We start from the raw sequence: 16,092 nt of genomic DNA on the forward strand, positions 1-16,092 counted from the left end.
AATAAAATTCTCTGATAAAAACCCTCATTTTTCTGCAATTAAAACGAAATGCTAAACTTTAGTTTCCCTAGCCACTGGGGAGAGGGAAGGATATGCTGCCCCCACATCCCAGAAGCAATGAGGTGAGGAATGTGCATGCTCTGCTAAGGAAAGAAGACAGCTGCAAATATCCTACAATAATTGGCAAAATGAGGTCAGTATAAAAAACAGCAGTCACCTCATTAAGTATTTTATTACATAAACCACATAAACCTGTAAAACCCACAACAAAGTGGTTGTTATTGTTCTACAACCAATTTTCTTTGGCAAGCTGCTTTATCTACAGTATTGTTTTTGTTCTAATCTCACACTGATAGCAAATACCCATCTTGCATTACGTAGTAACAGGTGGGGATTCCCTGATTTAGATCTGTTCTAGTACATACATTCTGCTTGCTCCTACATCAGGGTCTGAGTAGAACATGCTACAATTGGGTCAATAAACTCTTCTTCCCCTGTACCCCCAAAGATTAGGTGCAAGTGCTTTGTAACACATCGTAAGTGCAAGTCACAAAAGCCATGATGGAATCTCAGATTAGGGAATGGATTTTGGATCCCAGGACTAAGGCTAATGAGTGCTTTCACTTATACCACCTTAAACCCTTCAACCGTCAAACCTTAACAAGGCACTGGTTGGACAAAGACAAGCAAGCAAAATCAAATGACCAAGAGTTTCAATGTTTGTTATAAATTCAACAGGTACTCCCCAAAGTAACCTCTACACTTTCCCTGTACCCCAGCAGGCAATTGGAGGAGTGGGTGTTATTTTGCAATTTAAGGGCTTGTCGACACTGCACCACAGTGCAGACTATGGGGGTGTGAATTGCAGAGCGCACCAAAATTTCATGCACTAACTGCCCTGCATGGATGCTGCTGGTGCAAAGAAGGTACCTACCTCGTGTGAACATAGTCCTGTTTGAAACCACAGACCTTTTTAGTTTGTACCAGCAGCCTCCACACAGAGCAGCTGGAGCACATTTTGGTGTGCTCTGCAATTCACGCCCTTGTAATCCACATTGTGGCGCAGCATAGACGTAGCTTAAAAATCACACTATTGTAGCCAGTAGCAAGAGCTGCAGTTAAGGTTGCACAGCAGTTTCCATTCCAACCTCTCTGTTTTCACATGCTCACAACTTCCTGAAATATTCACTTTTTTAATTTACATTTTCCAGGCTTGGTCTCAGACTAAAGAAGAATTTTATTTGTGAGTGCATGTGGGCATGTCTGTATAAAGTTAAAGCAAAATCCCTTCAGCCATTTTTTATTATGGATAATAAAACAACAACAACCAGTTTTCCCATTGCAAAAATAGATATTTTGCTGTAACCCTTGTTCAAAAACACCTTGAAATTTGGCATTAACATAGTCCCTTGGAATGAGGATACAATTCGCTAGGCTTGGAGGGAAAACAAAAAGTAATCAAGACTGATAAAAATATAAGCCATTTGGACATGCTCCAGAAACTGTTCCAGCAACTAATTAAAATGTTACCCCCAAACTATGAAAAACAGTCACAAAGTAGGACCCTGCAGATTAGTTTTGATACCAATGGAAAAATCTGAAAAAAGCTTCTTCTGCAGCTCGGTGGACAGAATCTGGATGAAAAATGAACCTAGGAGTGTATATTTTCCAATATGACTAGTGATTTTGGGTGCCTCAAGGTTTTGGACATCCAGTCTGAGACACCTAAAAGGTACCTGATGTTCAAAGAGTGCTGAGCAGCACCCATTCTTCAAAAATCAAGCCCCTTTAAGATGTCTCAAAGTTGGACACACAAAAATGGAGGCTCCTAAAATCACCAGTTACTTGAAAATTTAAGCCATGAGCTTCATCTGCTCTCTTATGCGCAGATTATTCAAACTCTGAATTCTTAAGTATAGAAAAATAGATCCCAGGCAAACATGTTTAATATTTCTAGAATCCAGCTATTCTTGACTGAGAGATCACTACTTCGAATGTATCTGGAACTACCACTAAACTTCCTAGAGCCCACTGCAGACTTAGCTGCTCCCCTGATGAGCTAAGCCCACCACAGCACCGGTGAAGGATGCCGGTAAGGAACGGTCTTTGCTTGCTCTATTTTTCAAAGTCAGCTTTAACTAGAAGCTGAGGAGTTAACTGCAGTGTTCTCCCCCTTACTCAAAGGTCACTTAGGCGGAGAACCAGCACCTACTTTTTAACTGGAAGCAACAGAAATATTTAGATGACTCAAACTGCAGCTACAATTCAAGCTCCGCCATACTTTAAGTATTTAGGGAACCAGATGTCATGCTCATGGTTTCACAGACAGGACGCAAGGTTTTATGAACTGCCCTGATACTTACAGCTTCCATTAGACCTTTCAGAGATGGTGTCTTTAGCATAAGTGCATCAAAGACTTCTTCCGACTCCTTTCGGACATACAGCAACACTGAATGCAAACCAGAGAGAGTGCTTTAATATATATTTGTTCCTTGAGGACAAGGCAAAGTGAGTGTTGTGAAAGCACAGAGTAACATACATTAAGGTAATGCAGCGAAGATATACACACAAACTTAGTTAAATCAAAAATGTACCTTTTATATGCTTGTTGAAAGAGTGACAAGCAACAAGACATGCAGAAGTGTCCCAAGCTCAGGTGCTAAACACCTTTGCCTTTGAAACTATTCTGCATTTGTCTCCATTTGTTAATGAGATAAAAGGCTACACTGGAAATGCTTTTAGAGAAGGCAGAGTAGTTGAACAAGTGGAACACACATCCTTCAGAGTCTCTTGGCTATGGCCCATGCTATCTGGCTGCCTGGAGAAACTGTTAAATAAAATAATGCAGCAGATACCAGTTCAGTTACTCATGCTGAACTTGCTACTCCTTCTCTTTAGTTTCTTGCAATGGTCTATACTTCCCCCCCCCCCCATTTTAATCTTGTCTCTCCCCCTCTTTGCTTCCCCATTTCACTTCCTTGCTATTGTTCAGCAATATTTATTAGCAATCATGTTGCTCCATTTAGTAGGATATGGATCTGATTCCCCGCTCCAAAGACTGGACTGAAAGAATGAGAAGCCAGACAGCCAGAGTGTCGTCCAGCTCATGGAGACGGAGCCATTACACAGAAAAACAGCCCCATTAAAAACTACATTAAGGCTGTGCAATAAGCAAATAAGAGCAGGGAAATGTGGACATGTAACAGCTTCAAAGTCCTTAATTCACCCTCTAATTACTAGGTATTGTGGCACATATTGTTTACTATGTTTGATAGCTCACTGCTCTGACGCACCTGTGATTTGGAAAAATATACTGTAACATCTAGGTCAAACGGGGTGAATTAAGCTTGGATGCTTGGAGATTTTTAATTTGGTGGAGGAGGGTTTAAAAATGAAGGCAGAAGGAGGGGGGCGGATTTAAAAGCGAACAGAGCAATAACCATGTATACAAGGGAAGCAGTGTGGCTTAGTGTACAGAGCACTGACGGACTCTGGACTTCTACTTCTGGTTCTTGCACTGGCCTGCTGGGTGACTTTGGGTAAGTCACTTCACCCCGTGCCTCAGTTTTCCCATCTGTACAATGGAGATGATACTGGCCTTCTTTGTCAACTGCTTTGAAGTCCACTGATGAAAAGTGCTATATAAAAGCTAGGTATTATTATAGAGCATAAATATGATGCTATGGCAGCTACCCACAGAATAAGGTCCCCATTTTACGATTTACTAAAGCTCTCATTAATTCTCATTTTCCCTTAGCAAACATCTTCATTTGTTTATCGCAGCCAGAGGGGAAGGACAGCCATATGGTTAAGTTTGTAACTGGGACTCCAGAGACATGGGTTCAGTTCCTCATCTGCCACAGACAAGTCCTTTAACCTTCTGTGCTCCACTTTCTCCATCTACGAAACGGGGATGATAGCACTTCCCTACTCAACAGGGTGCTGAGAGGTTAAAAACCATGAAAAAAAAAAAAGCCCCCAAGAAAGTGGTACGATTCTAGCTGGGGGAAACAGACACAGGGAAGTTAAGTGTCTTGCCAAAGTTTACTCAACAAGTCAATGTCTGAGCTGTGAATAGAACCAGAAGTCCTGATCATGAGACAAAAACTCCCACTGTTCTTAAAACCAAAAATTATGTATTTGCAAGTTTAGCTGGCTCCCCTGCTGAGGCACAAAAGGGAATATTTTCTTCCCAAAATAAGTGCTAGCAGGAGATGCACAGATGAGAATCAGATGGGCACATCAAAAGAAGCAGACACTACCCTCCCCGACCCACCCAAAGAAAAGCATTCCTACCCCTTACCTGGCTTTCTTTCATGGCAATGCAACAAATGTGTCCCCCCCCCCCCCCCCCCAAAAAAAAAGTTACCTCGTTTTGGTTCCTCTGTTCTGGTCAACTTATTGGGAGGTGCAATAAAATCATCTTCAGTTATATAAGGCCCCCTCTTCATATTAGAGCTGCAATAGGGGAAGAAAAAAAAGCAACATCAGCAGGAGCAGCCTTCTTGCCTGGAAGCAGGGAAATGGCCACGTCATGGATCTTATGATGTACATAATTTGAGAACCTGGGTAATTATTACCCTAATTACAATGGGCTTTACTTTCTACACAAGTCAATACACGTTATTTACAACTGCCCAGGTGCTTTGATTCTGCTGCTGCTGCTCTCTCTCTCCAACAACAGAGTCCCCTTGTGCTGCTTAAGCACAACACCAAATCAGCTATTTACCTGGAGATTCTGGGCAAGGCCCTTTGGAATGTGAATATTTTTTGGCACACACTGGAAAGCCCAGAGCAGCAAACCTGAGGGTCAAGCTGGCTGCATAGTGATGGAGAGTGCCTGCTATGCAAGATTTTCCATTTTGGAGAAGACGGCATCACTGACAGCCTGGGGCCTGTGCTGCTTATAGGTCTGACTATGGTCTGGGGCTTACATAAGGGGAGGAGTAAAACACCAAATATTAGAGTACACGGCAAGCTCTTTGGGGCAGGGACCTCACCTTCCTAGTTGATTTTACAGCACCATGCAATTCAATAGTGTTATAGAATGGATGAAATAGCGAGTCTCTTACCCTTCACCCTCCAGTTCTTCTGGTGCAACCGGAAGGACCTTTAAAACAAAACAAGAAAAAATTTTGAGTATACAGAGAAAGGTGCTCTATATTAGACTATTGGATGGTAAATGACATGGGACCATTAACTGGAACCTACCACAGTGTGTGTAGCTAGCTAGCTAAAGATAGATAGATAGATAGATAAAAAGTGGACCTGAGAAGCCAGCAATAGGAACATAGAGATCAGACCAGAGCTCCTAGACCAGTATCCTGTCAGTGGCCAGCTTCAAACGCTTTACAGGAAGGTGAAGAATTACCTGCCCACAAAGCAAGTTTTCTTCCTAACTCCCATTTGTTAGGCTTATGCCATGAAGCATAAAGGTTTATATGATCACACTTAATACTAACTTTTTGCTCCCAGTTGTTATACATTTAAGAACCAGCCCAGTGGCTATGTACAGTATCATTACATAGGCAGACAATGCCCCTAATTTTATATTAAGGGCACACAATGGCATCACATACATGAGTCCCACGCTGAAGACTGGAATGGTGAAGGTCAGGGATAAAAAGAACTGGCTGAGTGTCAAGATCTTGGGATGGCTTGAAGACAGTGACGTCTGTCCGCTTGTGGGAAGGCAGCATTGGCACTTTGACATCGGGAACTGTAAAGAGATATCAAAGATCGTAATATATGGATATTTGTAATATATCGATATTTAAGACAATGACATGGTTGTAGCCTTACTCATTAAGAGCAATGTATTGCTGTTAAGCAGTGATGTGCTGGGGTGGGTGTGAAGGGGAGGGTCTTCGGACCCCATTGTTAATTTCTCAGCCTAGTTTTTTTTTGGGGGGGGGGGGAGGGGGGGGGGAGAGTAGGGGAAAGTGTGAGGTTTTCCCTTCTCTGATGGAGTCACCTATTCTGGGGGCCACTAAATCACCCTGGCCAAAGATGCTTATTCCTTTTGGAATGTGTCACATGTCAGGTATTTTCAGTAAAATCTTCCCAAAGGATAGCTAAAAATCCTTGTGGTTCCTCCCACACACCCCAATTTCAAATGACAGAGTTTGAACACTACTCCACTTTCAGTACACTCCTATTTTTTCAGGAATCTACCACAAGCCTTTCCAGTGAGTGGCAGGAAGTGTTTGCCAAGTGGCATTGCTTCCCTCCTTGGCTGGGGTTAGGAGAAAGGGCTTTTGTCTAAACGGGTAACCAAATGAATTAACAGATTTCCCCCGGTAGCTCACTCCTTCTCTGTGAGCTCATGCACTCTGGTATATGGGCATGCCTTGTTTCAATATTGGTAGCATATCACTTCTTAAAAGCGCACAGAGCTGATCAATATTTGTTTCACTTAAGAACATTTATGAAGGATGGTCTTATGGGCACAGGACTGGAAGAGTCACATCTAGGTTCTAGTCCCGCCTCTGCCACAGACTTCCTGTGTAACTCACTGTACCTTTCTGCACAGTGCGGGGGATATTTCAACCTCACAGGGGCTGTGAAGCTTCAGTCACAGAGTATTGAAAAGCATTTGGAGATCCTCAAATGGAAAGCACTACAGAAGCATTGTTACTATTGTGGAGTAGAGTTCGGCAAGATGCCAACATGTTGCAGAATGGAAAGTTGTATGAAAAATTTTGGTTCACCATTGTGAATTGAAACAAAACAATTCAGTCTAGTTCAATATTAATCTGTTCCCTTGTTAGCCACTATGTGCCTCTTGGGAATGTCGTTTGGGTGCTTCTGGGGTGGACCACATGTACTATAGAGCACTGTGGTCACAAGACTCCAATGATGCAGCACATCAGTTCAACCAGCGGGAAAAACCACAGTGCATCATGGGAGATGTAGTTCAGCTAGGAAACCTAGCCTACAGAAAATGGAGTATGAGGTATCTAAACTACAGCTCCCATGAGGCACTCTAGCAGCTCTGATCAACAGAGATTAATGTCAAACTGACCCAAAATGAAAGATTTTAATTTGGGTTGGCAAACTGAAGTGATTTGATTTGGGTTAAGCCTGCCCAAAATGAAATATTTCATTCTGAATTTCCCATGGAAAAAAAGTTGAAAAAATTTCAAAACAATTAGTCAAAAATTTAAATTCTGTGGGAAAACTGATTTTCTAAAACTTCAACCAAAATTTACCAACCAGCTCTATTATGGAGCAATCCATATATAGATACAGCAATTGTGTCTCTGGAAGCCACTGTAATGCTTATAGCTCAAAAATAGCCAAACAATATGTATTCAACCTTAATGGGGAAATAAACAGTACATCTGGGCTCAGCCCAAGCATAGGAAGTTTAGCTCCATAAGCAGCATTTATGAAGATAGATACGAACTTCTACAAATGGGGGGTTTAGCATGCAATTACCCTTTCTCAGCCATTAGCTCTAGTACTGTGCACAGTCGTCTCTGGATCCTGCTTGGGCTACTGTACTTGGGATAGGAGACACACCCCCTCCCACACACACACACACACACACTTGTTAAATGCTAGCAAAGCATTGAGCCTTCTTTTTATGATATATTTAAAAACTCTGCACTCCCTGTAACTGCCCTTGAACAACCGAGTTTCCCTGTGTGATTGGTTTCTTCTGCGGCCGCAAGGCCTGCATTTGCTGTGTCAGGAAACCCTGTTTAAACAAACTGTGAGGTTAATGCTTATTGAACCAGTCAGACTGTTAAAAGCAGAGCTTCTGACAAGCACATCAAGTGGATGTAACATTATCTTCAAACAGCCCAGAGGAGAGACAAGGAATACACACTTTTCCTTGCTGCACAACGTGAAGGAGAAACAGGGATATAAACTTTACACCAAACAAACTCTGTTAATGTATAACTGACCATCAAAACATTGGCTCCGTAGGAGTCAACATAAAAGTATGATTTGCAGGAGAGAATTAAGAATGAAAAGCAAACAAATTTGGAAGGATATAGCTAGAAAACCTTTTGCTCATTCCAGCATCAAGCCCCTCGGGCTTACTTTTACATGCGTAGAAACAACGTCTAACTAGAGTATTAACTAAAAAGGGGCAGCTCAGCTCTAATGGGTCAAGTACAAGGCTGGGAATCAGGAGATCTGGGTTTGTATTGCAGACTCTGCCAGTGACTTGCTGCATAGCCTTGGGTAAATCCCTTAAGCCTGATTTGCAGAGGTTCTGGGTATCTCCAGCTCCTACTGACTTCAGTTGGAGTTGCAGGTGCTCCACCAGTTCTCAAAACTAGGCCCTTAACATTCAGTTTCCCATCTGTAGAAACAGGGATAATCATGTTTACCCAACTTTGTAAAGTGCCTTGCACAACACTTTTCATCTTAGATTGCAACTGCCAAGTGTTATTTCATGCTGGTCCAAATAGCACTGCCTTCTCCCTCTACTCTCTGGCTCCTAAAAGCCATAAAGTGATTGGATGTACAGTGGAGCCCACTCAGTGCACATATAGTTTCTTTTCGAGTGAAGAAGAATTGAAGTTCCTAACTTATCCTGTGCATTGCAAAAATACAGTTCACAATCCCATATACAGTGGATTAAAGTGAAGCTATTTTATGGGAGGAAAAAAAGGCAAGCAATGACTCCTTTCTAGGAAAATTCCATTGTACTGAAAACAAAACTAGTCTGTAAGTGACATGAGGCCTACGATTTAAACACTTGGCGGAATAATTTCTACTTACAGGCATTCATTTGGGAGCTGGGGTCAGTGCACTTGCCTTTTCTTTTGCTTTGTTTTCGTTCTTCATCCCTGATCTTCCTTTCTGCTCCCTGTCAGATGACAGATTGGGGAAGAAGGGAGAAAGAAAAAAAATAGTCTCTCAGTTGTTTGTTTGTAATACCCTCAGTTCAATGACATTGATCTTTACAGAGTAGAACACGTGGCGGTCAGTCTCACACTAACCACTTCATCAGGTCAGCCAGAAAATACCTCTTTTAAAATCTGTCCAGTACTTATTCTGAAGCACTGTCATCAAATCAAAATTTAATGGAAGTATGACAATCACTTGAATTTGTTTTAAGTATGGGACTGTGGTAAAATGGCAAGTTACCACACAGTTACTTCAGCTTTTCCATACACTTAAGAGAATAGCAGTGTCTAAGATATAAAACAGCGATCATTGAATTTTTCTCTGATCAAAAATATTCCTGATGCTATAATCAAGCTAAATTCAGAACCCCTAGAGTTTTACAAGGATGGAACAAGACATACTAGCATGTTGAAGAGTCTTGGTCAGCAGCAACTGTGCCATCTTTCACAGCACTAAAATAATACAAGCATCACTTTTCATCCTTCAGAACAGTGCTAGCTTCTATGGGATCAACAAACACCTAATACAGAATAGATGGAAGCAGAACCTACCTCACATTTACAGAATTCCCTGTCCCTCCAAAAAGAATGTGACCAAAAAAACCACAACAGCTAGTCAAGTTTTCTATGACGTATAAGAATGTAGATACCTCAGGAAGTAGGGATGGTCTAAGGCTCTGCCAGGACCCAATGAGATTTGAATTTGTTTCCAAACTCTGCCAGAGAATTCCTGTGTGATCTTGGGGCAAGCCACTCAGTTCTGTGAAACGGGGATAACAACTCTTCACTTTCTCCCAAATTTCATCTGTCTTGTCTATTTAAACTGTAAGCTCTGTGAGGCAGGAGTTTTTAAATGTATTTTGTACAGGACCTAGCACAACAAGGCCCCAGAGTGGGTAGGTGGTGCTGCTACTGGTTCTATTGCAATAATTCAAAGTGAAACAGTGATGGAGTCTCCTTACATTAGCTAAAACCTAAGAGTAAGCCATATATAGGCCGGACTATTAACTTCAGATTCAGAACAATCATAACCAAAGGATTGGCTAGCCAAAGTGGCAGCATCCCTATGCTCATCTGCATGTGCCAAACACCTAAGTCCACTGCCTGCCCAGAACATAGGATGCAGTGGAAAATTGTGAGGTGGGGAGGAAGATTTGGTGATTTGCTTTGTAAAAGGAAAACTCAGATTGGCTTGTAAACAACGCTTGGGGAAAGGACATGTCACACCAAACACAGCAGAAATGTAGTTTCTGCAGTTAAAGTAGTTGCATTTCTGAACCATTTGCCAATTTTCAATACAAAAGTAAAAATGGAGGTCCTTGCACACTGAATTCTCCCCCAACACAATGAAATTTGACAATCTGATCAGGAAAAACCTCTCAAATAAATAATAATAATAATAGGCAACTATAAGCTTCACACAGTGTTAAAGCAACTCCGCTGACAGCCAGAAGCAGTCACCTAGAATCCTCCTGTTATTCTCACCCACAAAAAATTGTGTAAGAAAATATACAGGCTAAGCAAGAAGAAAATGTACAGGCTAAGCAAGAAGAGTCACTTCCAAATGACTGGATTTCAGGCCAGAATTCAAAGTCGATTCCCTTGCAGTACTGACAGCCAATAGCATAACTTCATCTGCTGGGCTAAGCCACTGTAGCAGAACCAGCAAAGGGTTTTTGGGCTCAACAGCAAGGAATCACTTTAACAAAAAGAAACAAAAAACAAACAAAAAAATCACATTGCTAGACATCTGATAAATTAAGAAACAATTATACAATATAATGTAGGTTAATAACGGCGTTTGGACAACTCAACACATCTATAACGAGGCTGTTACATGAGGCAGTATTGTCTAGTGATTAGAACACAAACATTTGAGTTCTAATCCTGGCATTGCCACCAGCTCTCTCTGACCTGGGCTAAGTCACCCAACTTCTTTATATCTCAGTATCCCCGCCCCAGCAAATGGAGATATTTACCTACCTCATAGGGGAGATATGGGATTCATTAATGGTTGCATGGCACTGTGAAGATATAAAGCTATACACAGGTACCAAGCATTCTAGTGTCATTCTAAGTAAATTCAAGGGGGTGGTGACAGTAAGCACCAGGATGGAGAACTGGTCAGTAGCCCAGGAAAGATGGTATTTGAGCTGTGGTTTACAAGACCTATCTGTTTAGTGAAGCTTATGATCAACCTTCATAACTGGTAGTGGGCTTTTTGATTAACAAGCAGTGAGTTCTGCCAAGCTAGAATAAATATTATTTTATTAAAGCAAGGTCCCCAGATGCCTCAGTGAGTGGGGCCAGTACATGTTCCTTAATAAAGATGGGATGTGGAATCAGAAAGGCAGAATGACTTTTGGCGAGGGTGGCAAGAGCAAAGGTCAACCTCACCGGAGATGATGGGGGCTGGGGGGCAGAGGAGGAACTGGCAGAGCCGACACCACAAGCGGAAAGAGGAGGAGACACGAAATTAGAAATAGAGGAGGGGAGGCCAGCCAGCTCCAGAAATAAAATCAGTTCAAAGAGGAAAAAGATGACCCAATATTAGACTTGCAGCACTTCAAGGCAGCGACCAACATCTTTGTTCTATAAGGCACCCAATGTTTTGGTGCTGTGAAAGCAAGCAGCATGGATATATTCTATCATGAGTAATTTTTCCTTATGTTAATGGCCTGTCTTTGTCCCCTAAAAAATGGAATGGAATTAAAAAAAAAAATAAAAAATACCAAGGCTGCCACCATTAACACAACCCACTCTAACTTCAAGACTGAAGGGCACAACATCAGCCTGCAACATTAAGAGAGCAGAAGTGTTGGAATGCAACAGCAGTACAGAGTCAGTGAGGGCCAGATGGGTCAGTTCAAATTTTGCCTCAGCCCTATATTTTCTTGTTCACACAGGGTTAAGTCAAGTACTTACTGTCATTCATATGTAACATCTCAGAATTGCAATTTCTCTGTTGTACATTTTTAAGACGTATACGTGTGTATTTCCAATGTGTATTTGAGGAAATCCTCTTTTGTTACACACCCACAACCATACAGCTGCATGGAACTTGGTTTTTAAAAAGCGATGCTGGTTCTGAGTCACAGGAGCACATTAACAGCCTCTCGAATTCCACATACAACCAAATTCCACATACTAAGCTTTGGAACATAGGAATCTCCAGACTGGATCAGACCAGTCGTCCATCCAGTCCATATTCTATCTGTCACTGACGGCCAAGACCAGATGCTTCAGAAAAAGGCTCAGGAAAACCCCGTATGAAGCAAGAGTTAATCAACATGGAGAGTCTCTTCCCAATCCCATCAGTTAGAGGGTGGATTATGTCCTGGAGTTTAAGGGTTCAGATCCCTATCAAAACTTCTGGTTTGTGGAGTAGCTTTTTGTTTGTTTGTTTTTAAATCCTTAAGATTATAATTTCACTCCTGGGCCAGTTTATATCCATTTGTTCTTGTGTCCACATTGATACTGAGCTTAAATAATTCCTCTTCCTCTCTGGTATTTATCCCTCTGATATATTTATAGAGAGCAATCATATCTTCCCTCAGCCTTCTTTTGGTTAGGCTAAACAAGCCAAGCTCCTTGAGTCTTTTCATAAGATAGGTTTTCCATTCCTCGGATCCTCCACGTAGCCCTTCTCTGTACCTGTTCCAGTTTGAATTTATCCTTCTTAAAGATGGGAGACCAGAACCAGTTGAGACAATGATAGTCAAATTTCTTTTTGAGAATTGTTACCTCATGAAAAATTGGGTTTATTTGTTAAGCACCAACAACGTGCTTAACCCTGTACAAGCCAGACTCTGTTCTGAAGAGCTCATAATTTAACAAACAGGTAGAGGAAGCGTAACAGGATCCTCAACCCTAGAGCCACTAACAGCACCATTATAAGCAGAGCTGTGCGAGTAACTGATTATTCAGGAAAAAGAAAAGGAGTACTTATGGCACCTTAGAGACTAAAATTTATTTGAGCAGAAGCTTTCGTGAGCTACAGCTGAATGCATCCGATGAAGTGAGCTGTAGCTCACGAAAGCTTATGCTCAAATAAATTTGTTAGTCTCTAAGGTGCCACAAGTATTCTCTCTTTTTGCGAATACAGACTAACACAGCTGCTACTCTGAAACCTGATTATTCAGGGTGGTGGCTGCTCTAGAAATAAAATAAAATAAAAAAAAAAAAAAGAGTTTAGTTCAGGTTGAACTGCATCTGAAATTGTTCAGAATTTTCAGTGAAATGAAAATTTCAGGTTTGTTCCTGAGCAGAGATTTGAACCTATGTCTACCATATTGCAGGTGCATACTTTAATCACTTGGCCGAAGCTTAAAAACAGAGGGCAGCAGCACCAACACCTCCTCTGGCCATTTTGTGAATGGCTGAAACTGTGTGTGTCAAATTTGCAAATAATTTGGAGTCAAGCAAAAGTGCATTTTTCAGCAAATAATCTATTTGCTCAAAGTGAATTATAAAATCTGCTGTCTCTTCATTATTAGCAATTCTTGTACACAGCCAGCAACTGCCTGGAGTTTTTTTTCTGGCAGTCTGAGTAGAATGATTTTTCTCAATTCAGTGATAATATAACAACCTGGCATGGTGTACATGGCATGTCCTTACTGTGTGAAGTCTCATTAAATATGAATTAAATAATGAGATAAGCATCTAGCAAGTAAGTAACAAGACAAGAGCATACAGTAATAATGCATATGACATATGCATGTTGCAAGGCCAAAGGCCAGTGCTCCCAGTCCTTCTGAAGTTTATGGACAGCTCATTTCATCTGTACGTTGTGCAGTGGGTCACTACTATTCTATAATGCCTGGACTTCCAAACAGATGTTTATTACAGTGGAATATCCTCCTTGAATTGAAGTAAGCTTGGGCTAAAGGATCTGTATCGGGACAGAAGGAAAGGGTTCTTCCTTATTCTGTAATATACAGACCTAGTAAGTGCCTAACCCACCACCCCTGCAGACAGAATTGTAGGCCCTGATCCTGCAACTTGCTGCACACAGGCAGACCTGGGTGCCTATGCAGAGCCCTGGTGATGTCAATGGGGTTCACCCATGTGCAACAAAATACAGGCACATCTTTCATTGGCTGACTCATTAAGCAGATTAAGTGAGGGGATCTGGGAAGCAGATCTTTAGAGAAGATTTTGCATTTCATGAACATCTCTTCTCGCTCTCTCACCTAGTGGGACCGCTAAGCACTGAGGATGGGGTGGAGGTTAAGGAAATTCTAGGCATGGCCCAATATCTAAACAAATACTTTGCCTCAGTCTTTAATGAGGCTAATGAGGATCTTAGGTATAATGGTAGCATGACGAATGAGGATATGGAGGTAGATATTACCATATCTGAGGTAGAAGCGAAACTCTAACAGCTTAATGGGACTAAATCAGGGGGCTCAGATAATCTTCATCCAAAAATATTAAAGGAATTGGCACATGAAATTGCAAACCCATTAGCAAGAATTTTTAATGAATCTGTAAACTCAGGGGTTGTACCGTATAACTGGAGAATTGCTAACATAGTTCCTAGTTTTAAGAAAGGAAAAAAAAGTGATCCGGGTAACAACAGGCCTGTTAGTTTGACATCTGTAGTATGCAAGGGTCTCGGAAAAAATTTTGAAGGAGAAAGTAGTTAAGGACATTGAGGTCAATGGTAAATGGGACAAAATACAACATGGTTTTACAAAAGGTAGATCGTGCCAAACCAACCTGATCTTCTTTGAGAAAGTAACAGATTTTTTAGACAAAGGAAACGCAGTGGATCTAATTTACCTAGATTTCAGTAAGGCACTTGATACGGTGCCACATGGGGAATTATTAGTTAAATTGGAAAAGATAGGGATCAATATGAAAATTGAAAGGTGGATAAGGAATTGATTAACAGGGAGACTACAGCGGGTCCTACTGAAAGGTGAACTGTCAGGCTGGAGGGATGTTACCAGTGGAGTTCCTCAGGGATCGGTTTTGGGACCAAATCTTATTTAATCTTTTTATTACTGACCTCGGCATAAAAAGTGGAAGTATGCTAATAAAGTCTGCGGATGATACAAAGCTGGGAGGTATTGCCAATTTAGAGAAGGACTGGGATATCATACAGGAGGATCTGGATGACCTTGTAAACTGGAGTAATAGTAATAGGATGAAATTTAATCGTGAGAAGCGTAAGGTCATGCATTTAGGGATTAATAACAAGAATTTTAGTTATAAGCTGGGGAAGCATCAATTAGAAGTAACAGAGGAGAAGGACCTTGGAGTATTGGTTGACCACAGGATGACTATGAGCCACCAATATGATATTGCCATGAAAAAAGCTAATGCGGTCTTGGGATGCATCAGGCGAGGTATTTCCAGTAGAGATAAGAAGGTGTTAGTACCATTATACAAGGCACTGGTGAGACCTCACCTGGAATACTGTGTGCAGTTCTGGTCTCCCATGTTTAAGAAAGATGAATTCAAACTGGAACAGGTTCAGAGAAGGGCTACCAGGATGATCCGAGGAATGGAAAACTGTCTTATGAAAGGAGACTCAAGGAGCTTGTCTTGTTTAGCCTAACCAAAAGAAGGCTGAGGGAAGATATGATTGCTCTCTATAAATATATCAGAGGGATAAATACCAGAGAGGGAAGGAATTATTTAAGCTCAGTATCAATGTGGACACAAGAACAAATGGATATAAACTGGCCATCAGGAAGTTTAGACTTGAAATTAGACAAAGGTTTCTAACCGTCAGAGGAGTGAAGTTCTGGAACAGCCTTCCAAGGGAAGCAGCGGGGGCAAAAGACCTGTCTGTCTTAAAGATTAAACTTGATAAGTGTATGGAGGAAAATGTATGATGGGATAACATGATTTTGGCAATTAATTGATCTTTAACTATTCACGGTAAATAGGCCCAATGGCCTGTGATAGAATGCTAGATGGGGTGGGTTCTGAGTTAATATAGAGAATTCTTTCCTGGGTATCTGGCTGGTGAATCTTGCCTGCATGCTCAGGGTTCAGCTGATCGCCATATTTGGGGTCAGGAAGGAATTTTCCTCCAGGGCAGATCGGAAGAGGCTCTGGGGTTTTTTTGCCTTCCTCTGCAGCATGGGGCATGGGTCACTTGCTGGAGGATTCTCTGCACCTTGAAGTCTTTAAACCATGATTTGAGGATTTCAATAGCTCAGACATAGGTGAGAGGTTTATTGCAGGAGTGGGTTGGTGAGATTCGGTGGCC

The 16,092-nt window shown here is 41.5% G+C and overlaps 1 protein-coding gene across 3 annotated transcripts in view; it reads right to left on the bottom strand.

Moving 5' to 3' along the window:
* Positions 1-16,092, bottom strand: part of GRHL1 (grainyhead like transcription factor 1) — a 69,696-nt gene that overhangs the window by 5,593 nt on the left and 48,011 nt on the right. For 2 of the 3 annotated variants that reach the window (XM_074947667.1, XM_074947669.1), the window contains exons 10-14: positions 8,740-8,827; positions 5,580-5,719; positions 5,073-5,110; positions 4,370-4,458; positions 2,364-2,449 (exon numbers count right to left, since the gene is read on the bottom strand). In XM_074947667.1, coding sequence (XP_074803768.1) covers positions 2,364-2,449; positions 4,370-4,458; positions 5,073-5,110; positions 5,580-5,719; positions 8,740-8,827 — 441 coding nt within the window. The remainder of the gene's footprint in view (positions 1-2,363; positions 2,450-4,369; positions 4,459-5,072; positions 5,111-5,579; positions 5,720-8,739; positions 8,828-16,092) is intronic. The other variant, XM_074947670.1, reaches the window with a different exon arrangement.

Source organism: Natator depressus, chromosome 3 (genome assembly GCF_965152275.1).
Source record: "Natator depressus isolate rNatDep1 chromosome 3, rNatDep2.hap1, whole genome shotgun sequence".
Classification (NCBI taxonomy): Eukaryota; Metazoa; Chordata; order Testudines; family Cheloniidae; genus Natator; species Natator depressus.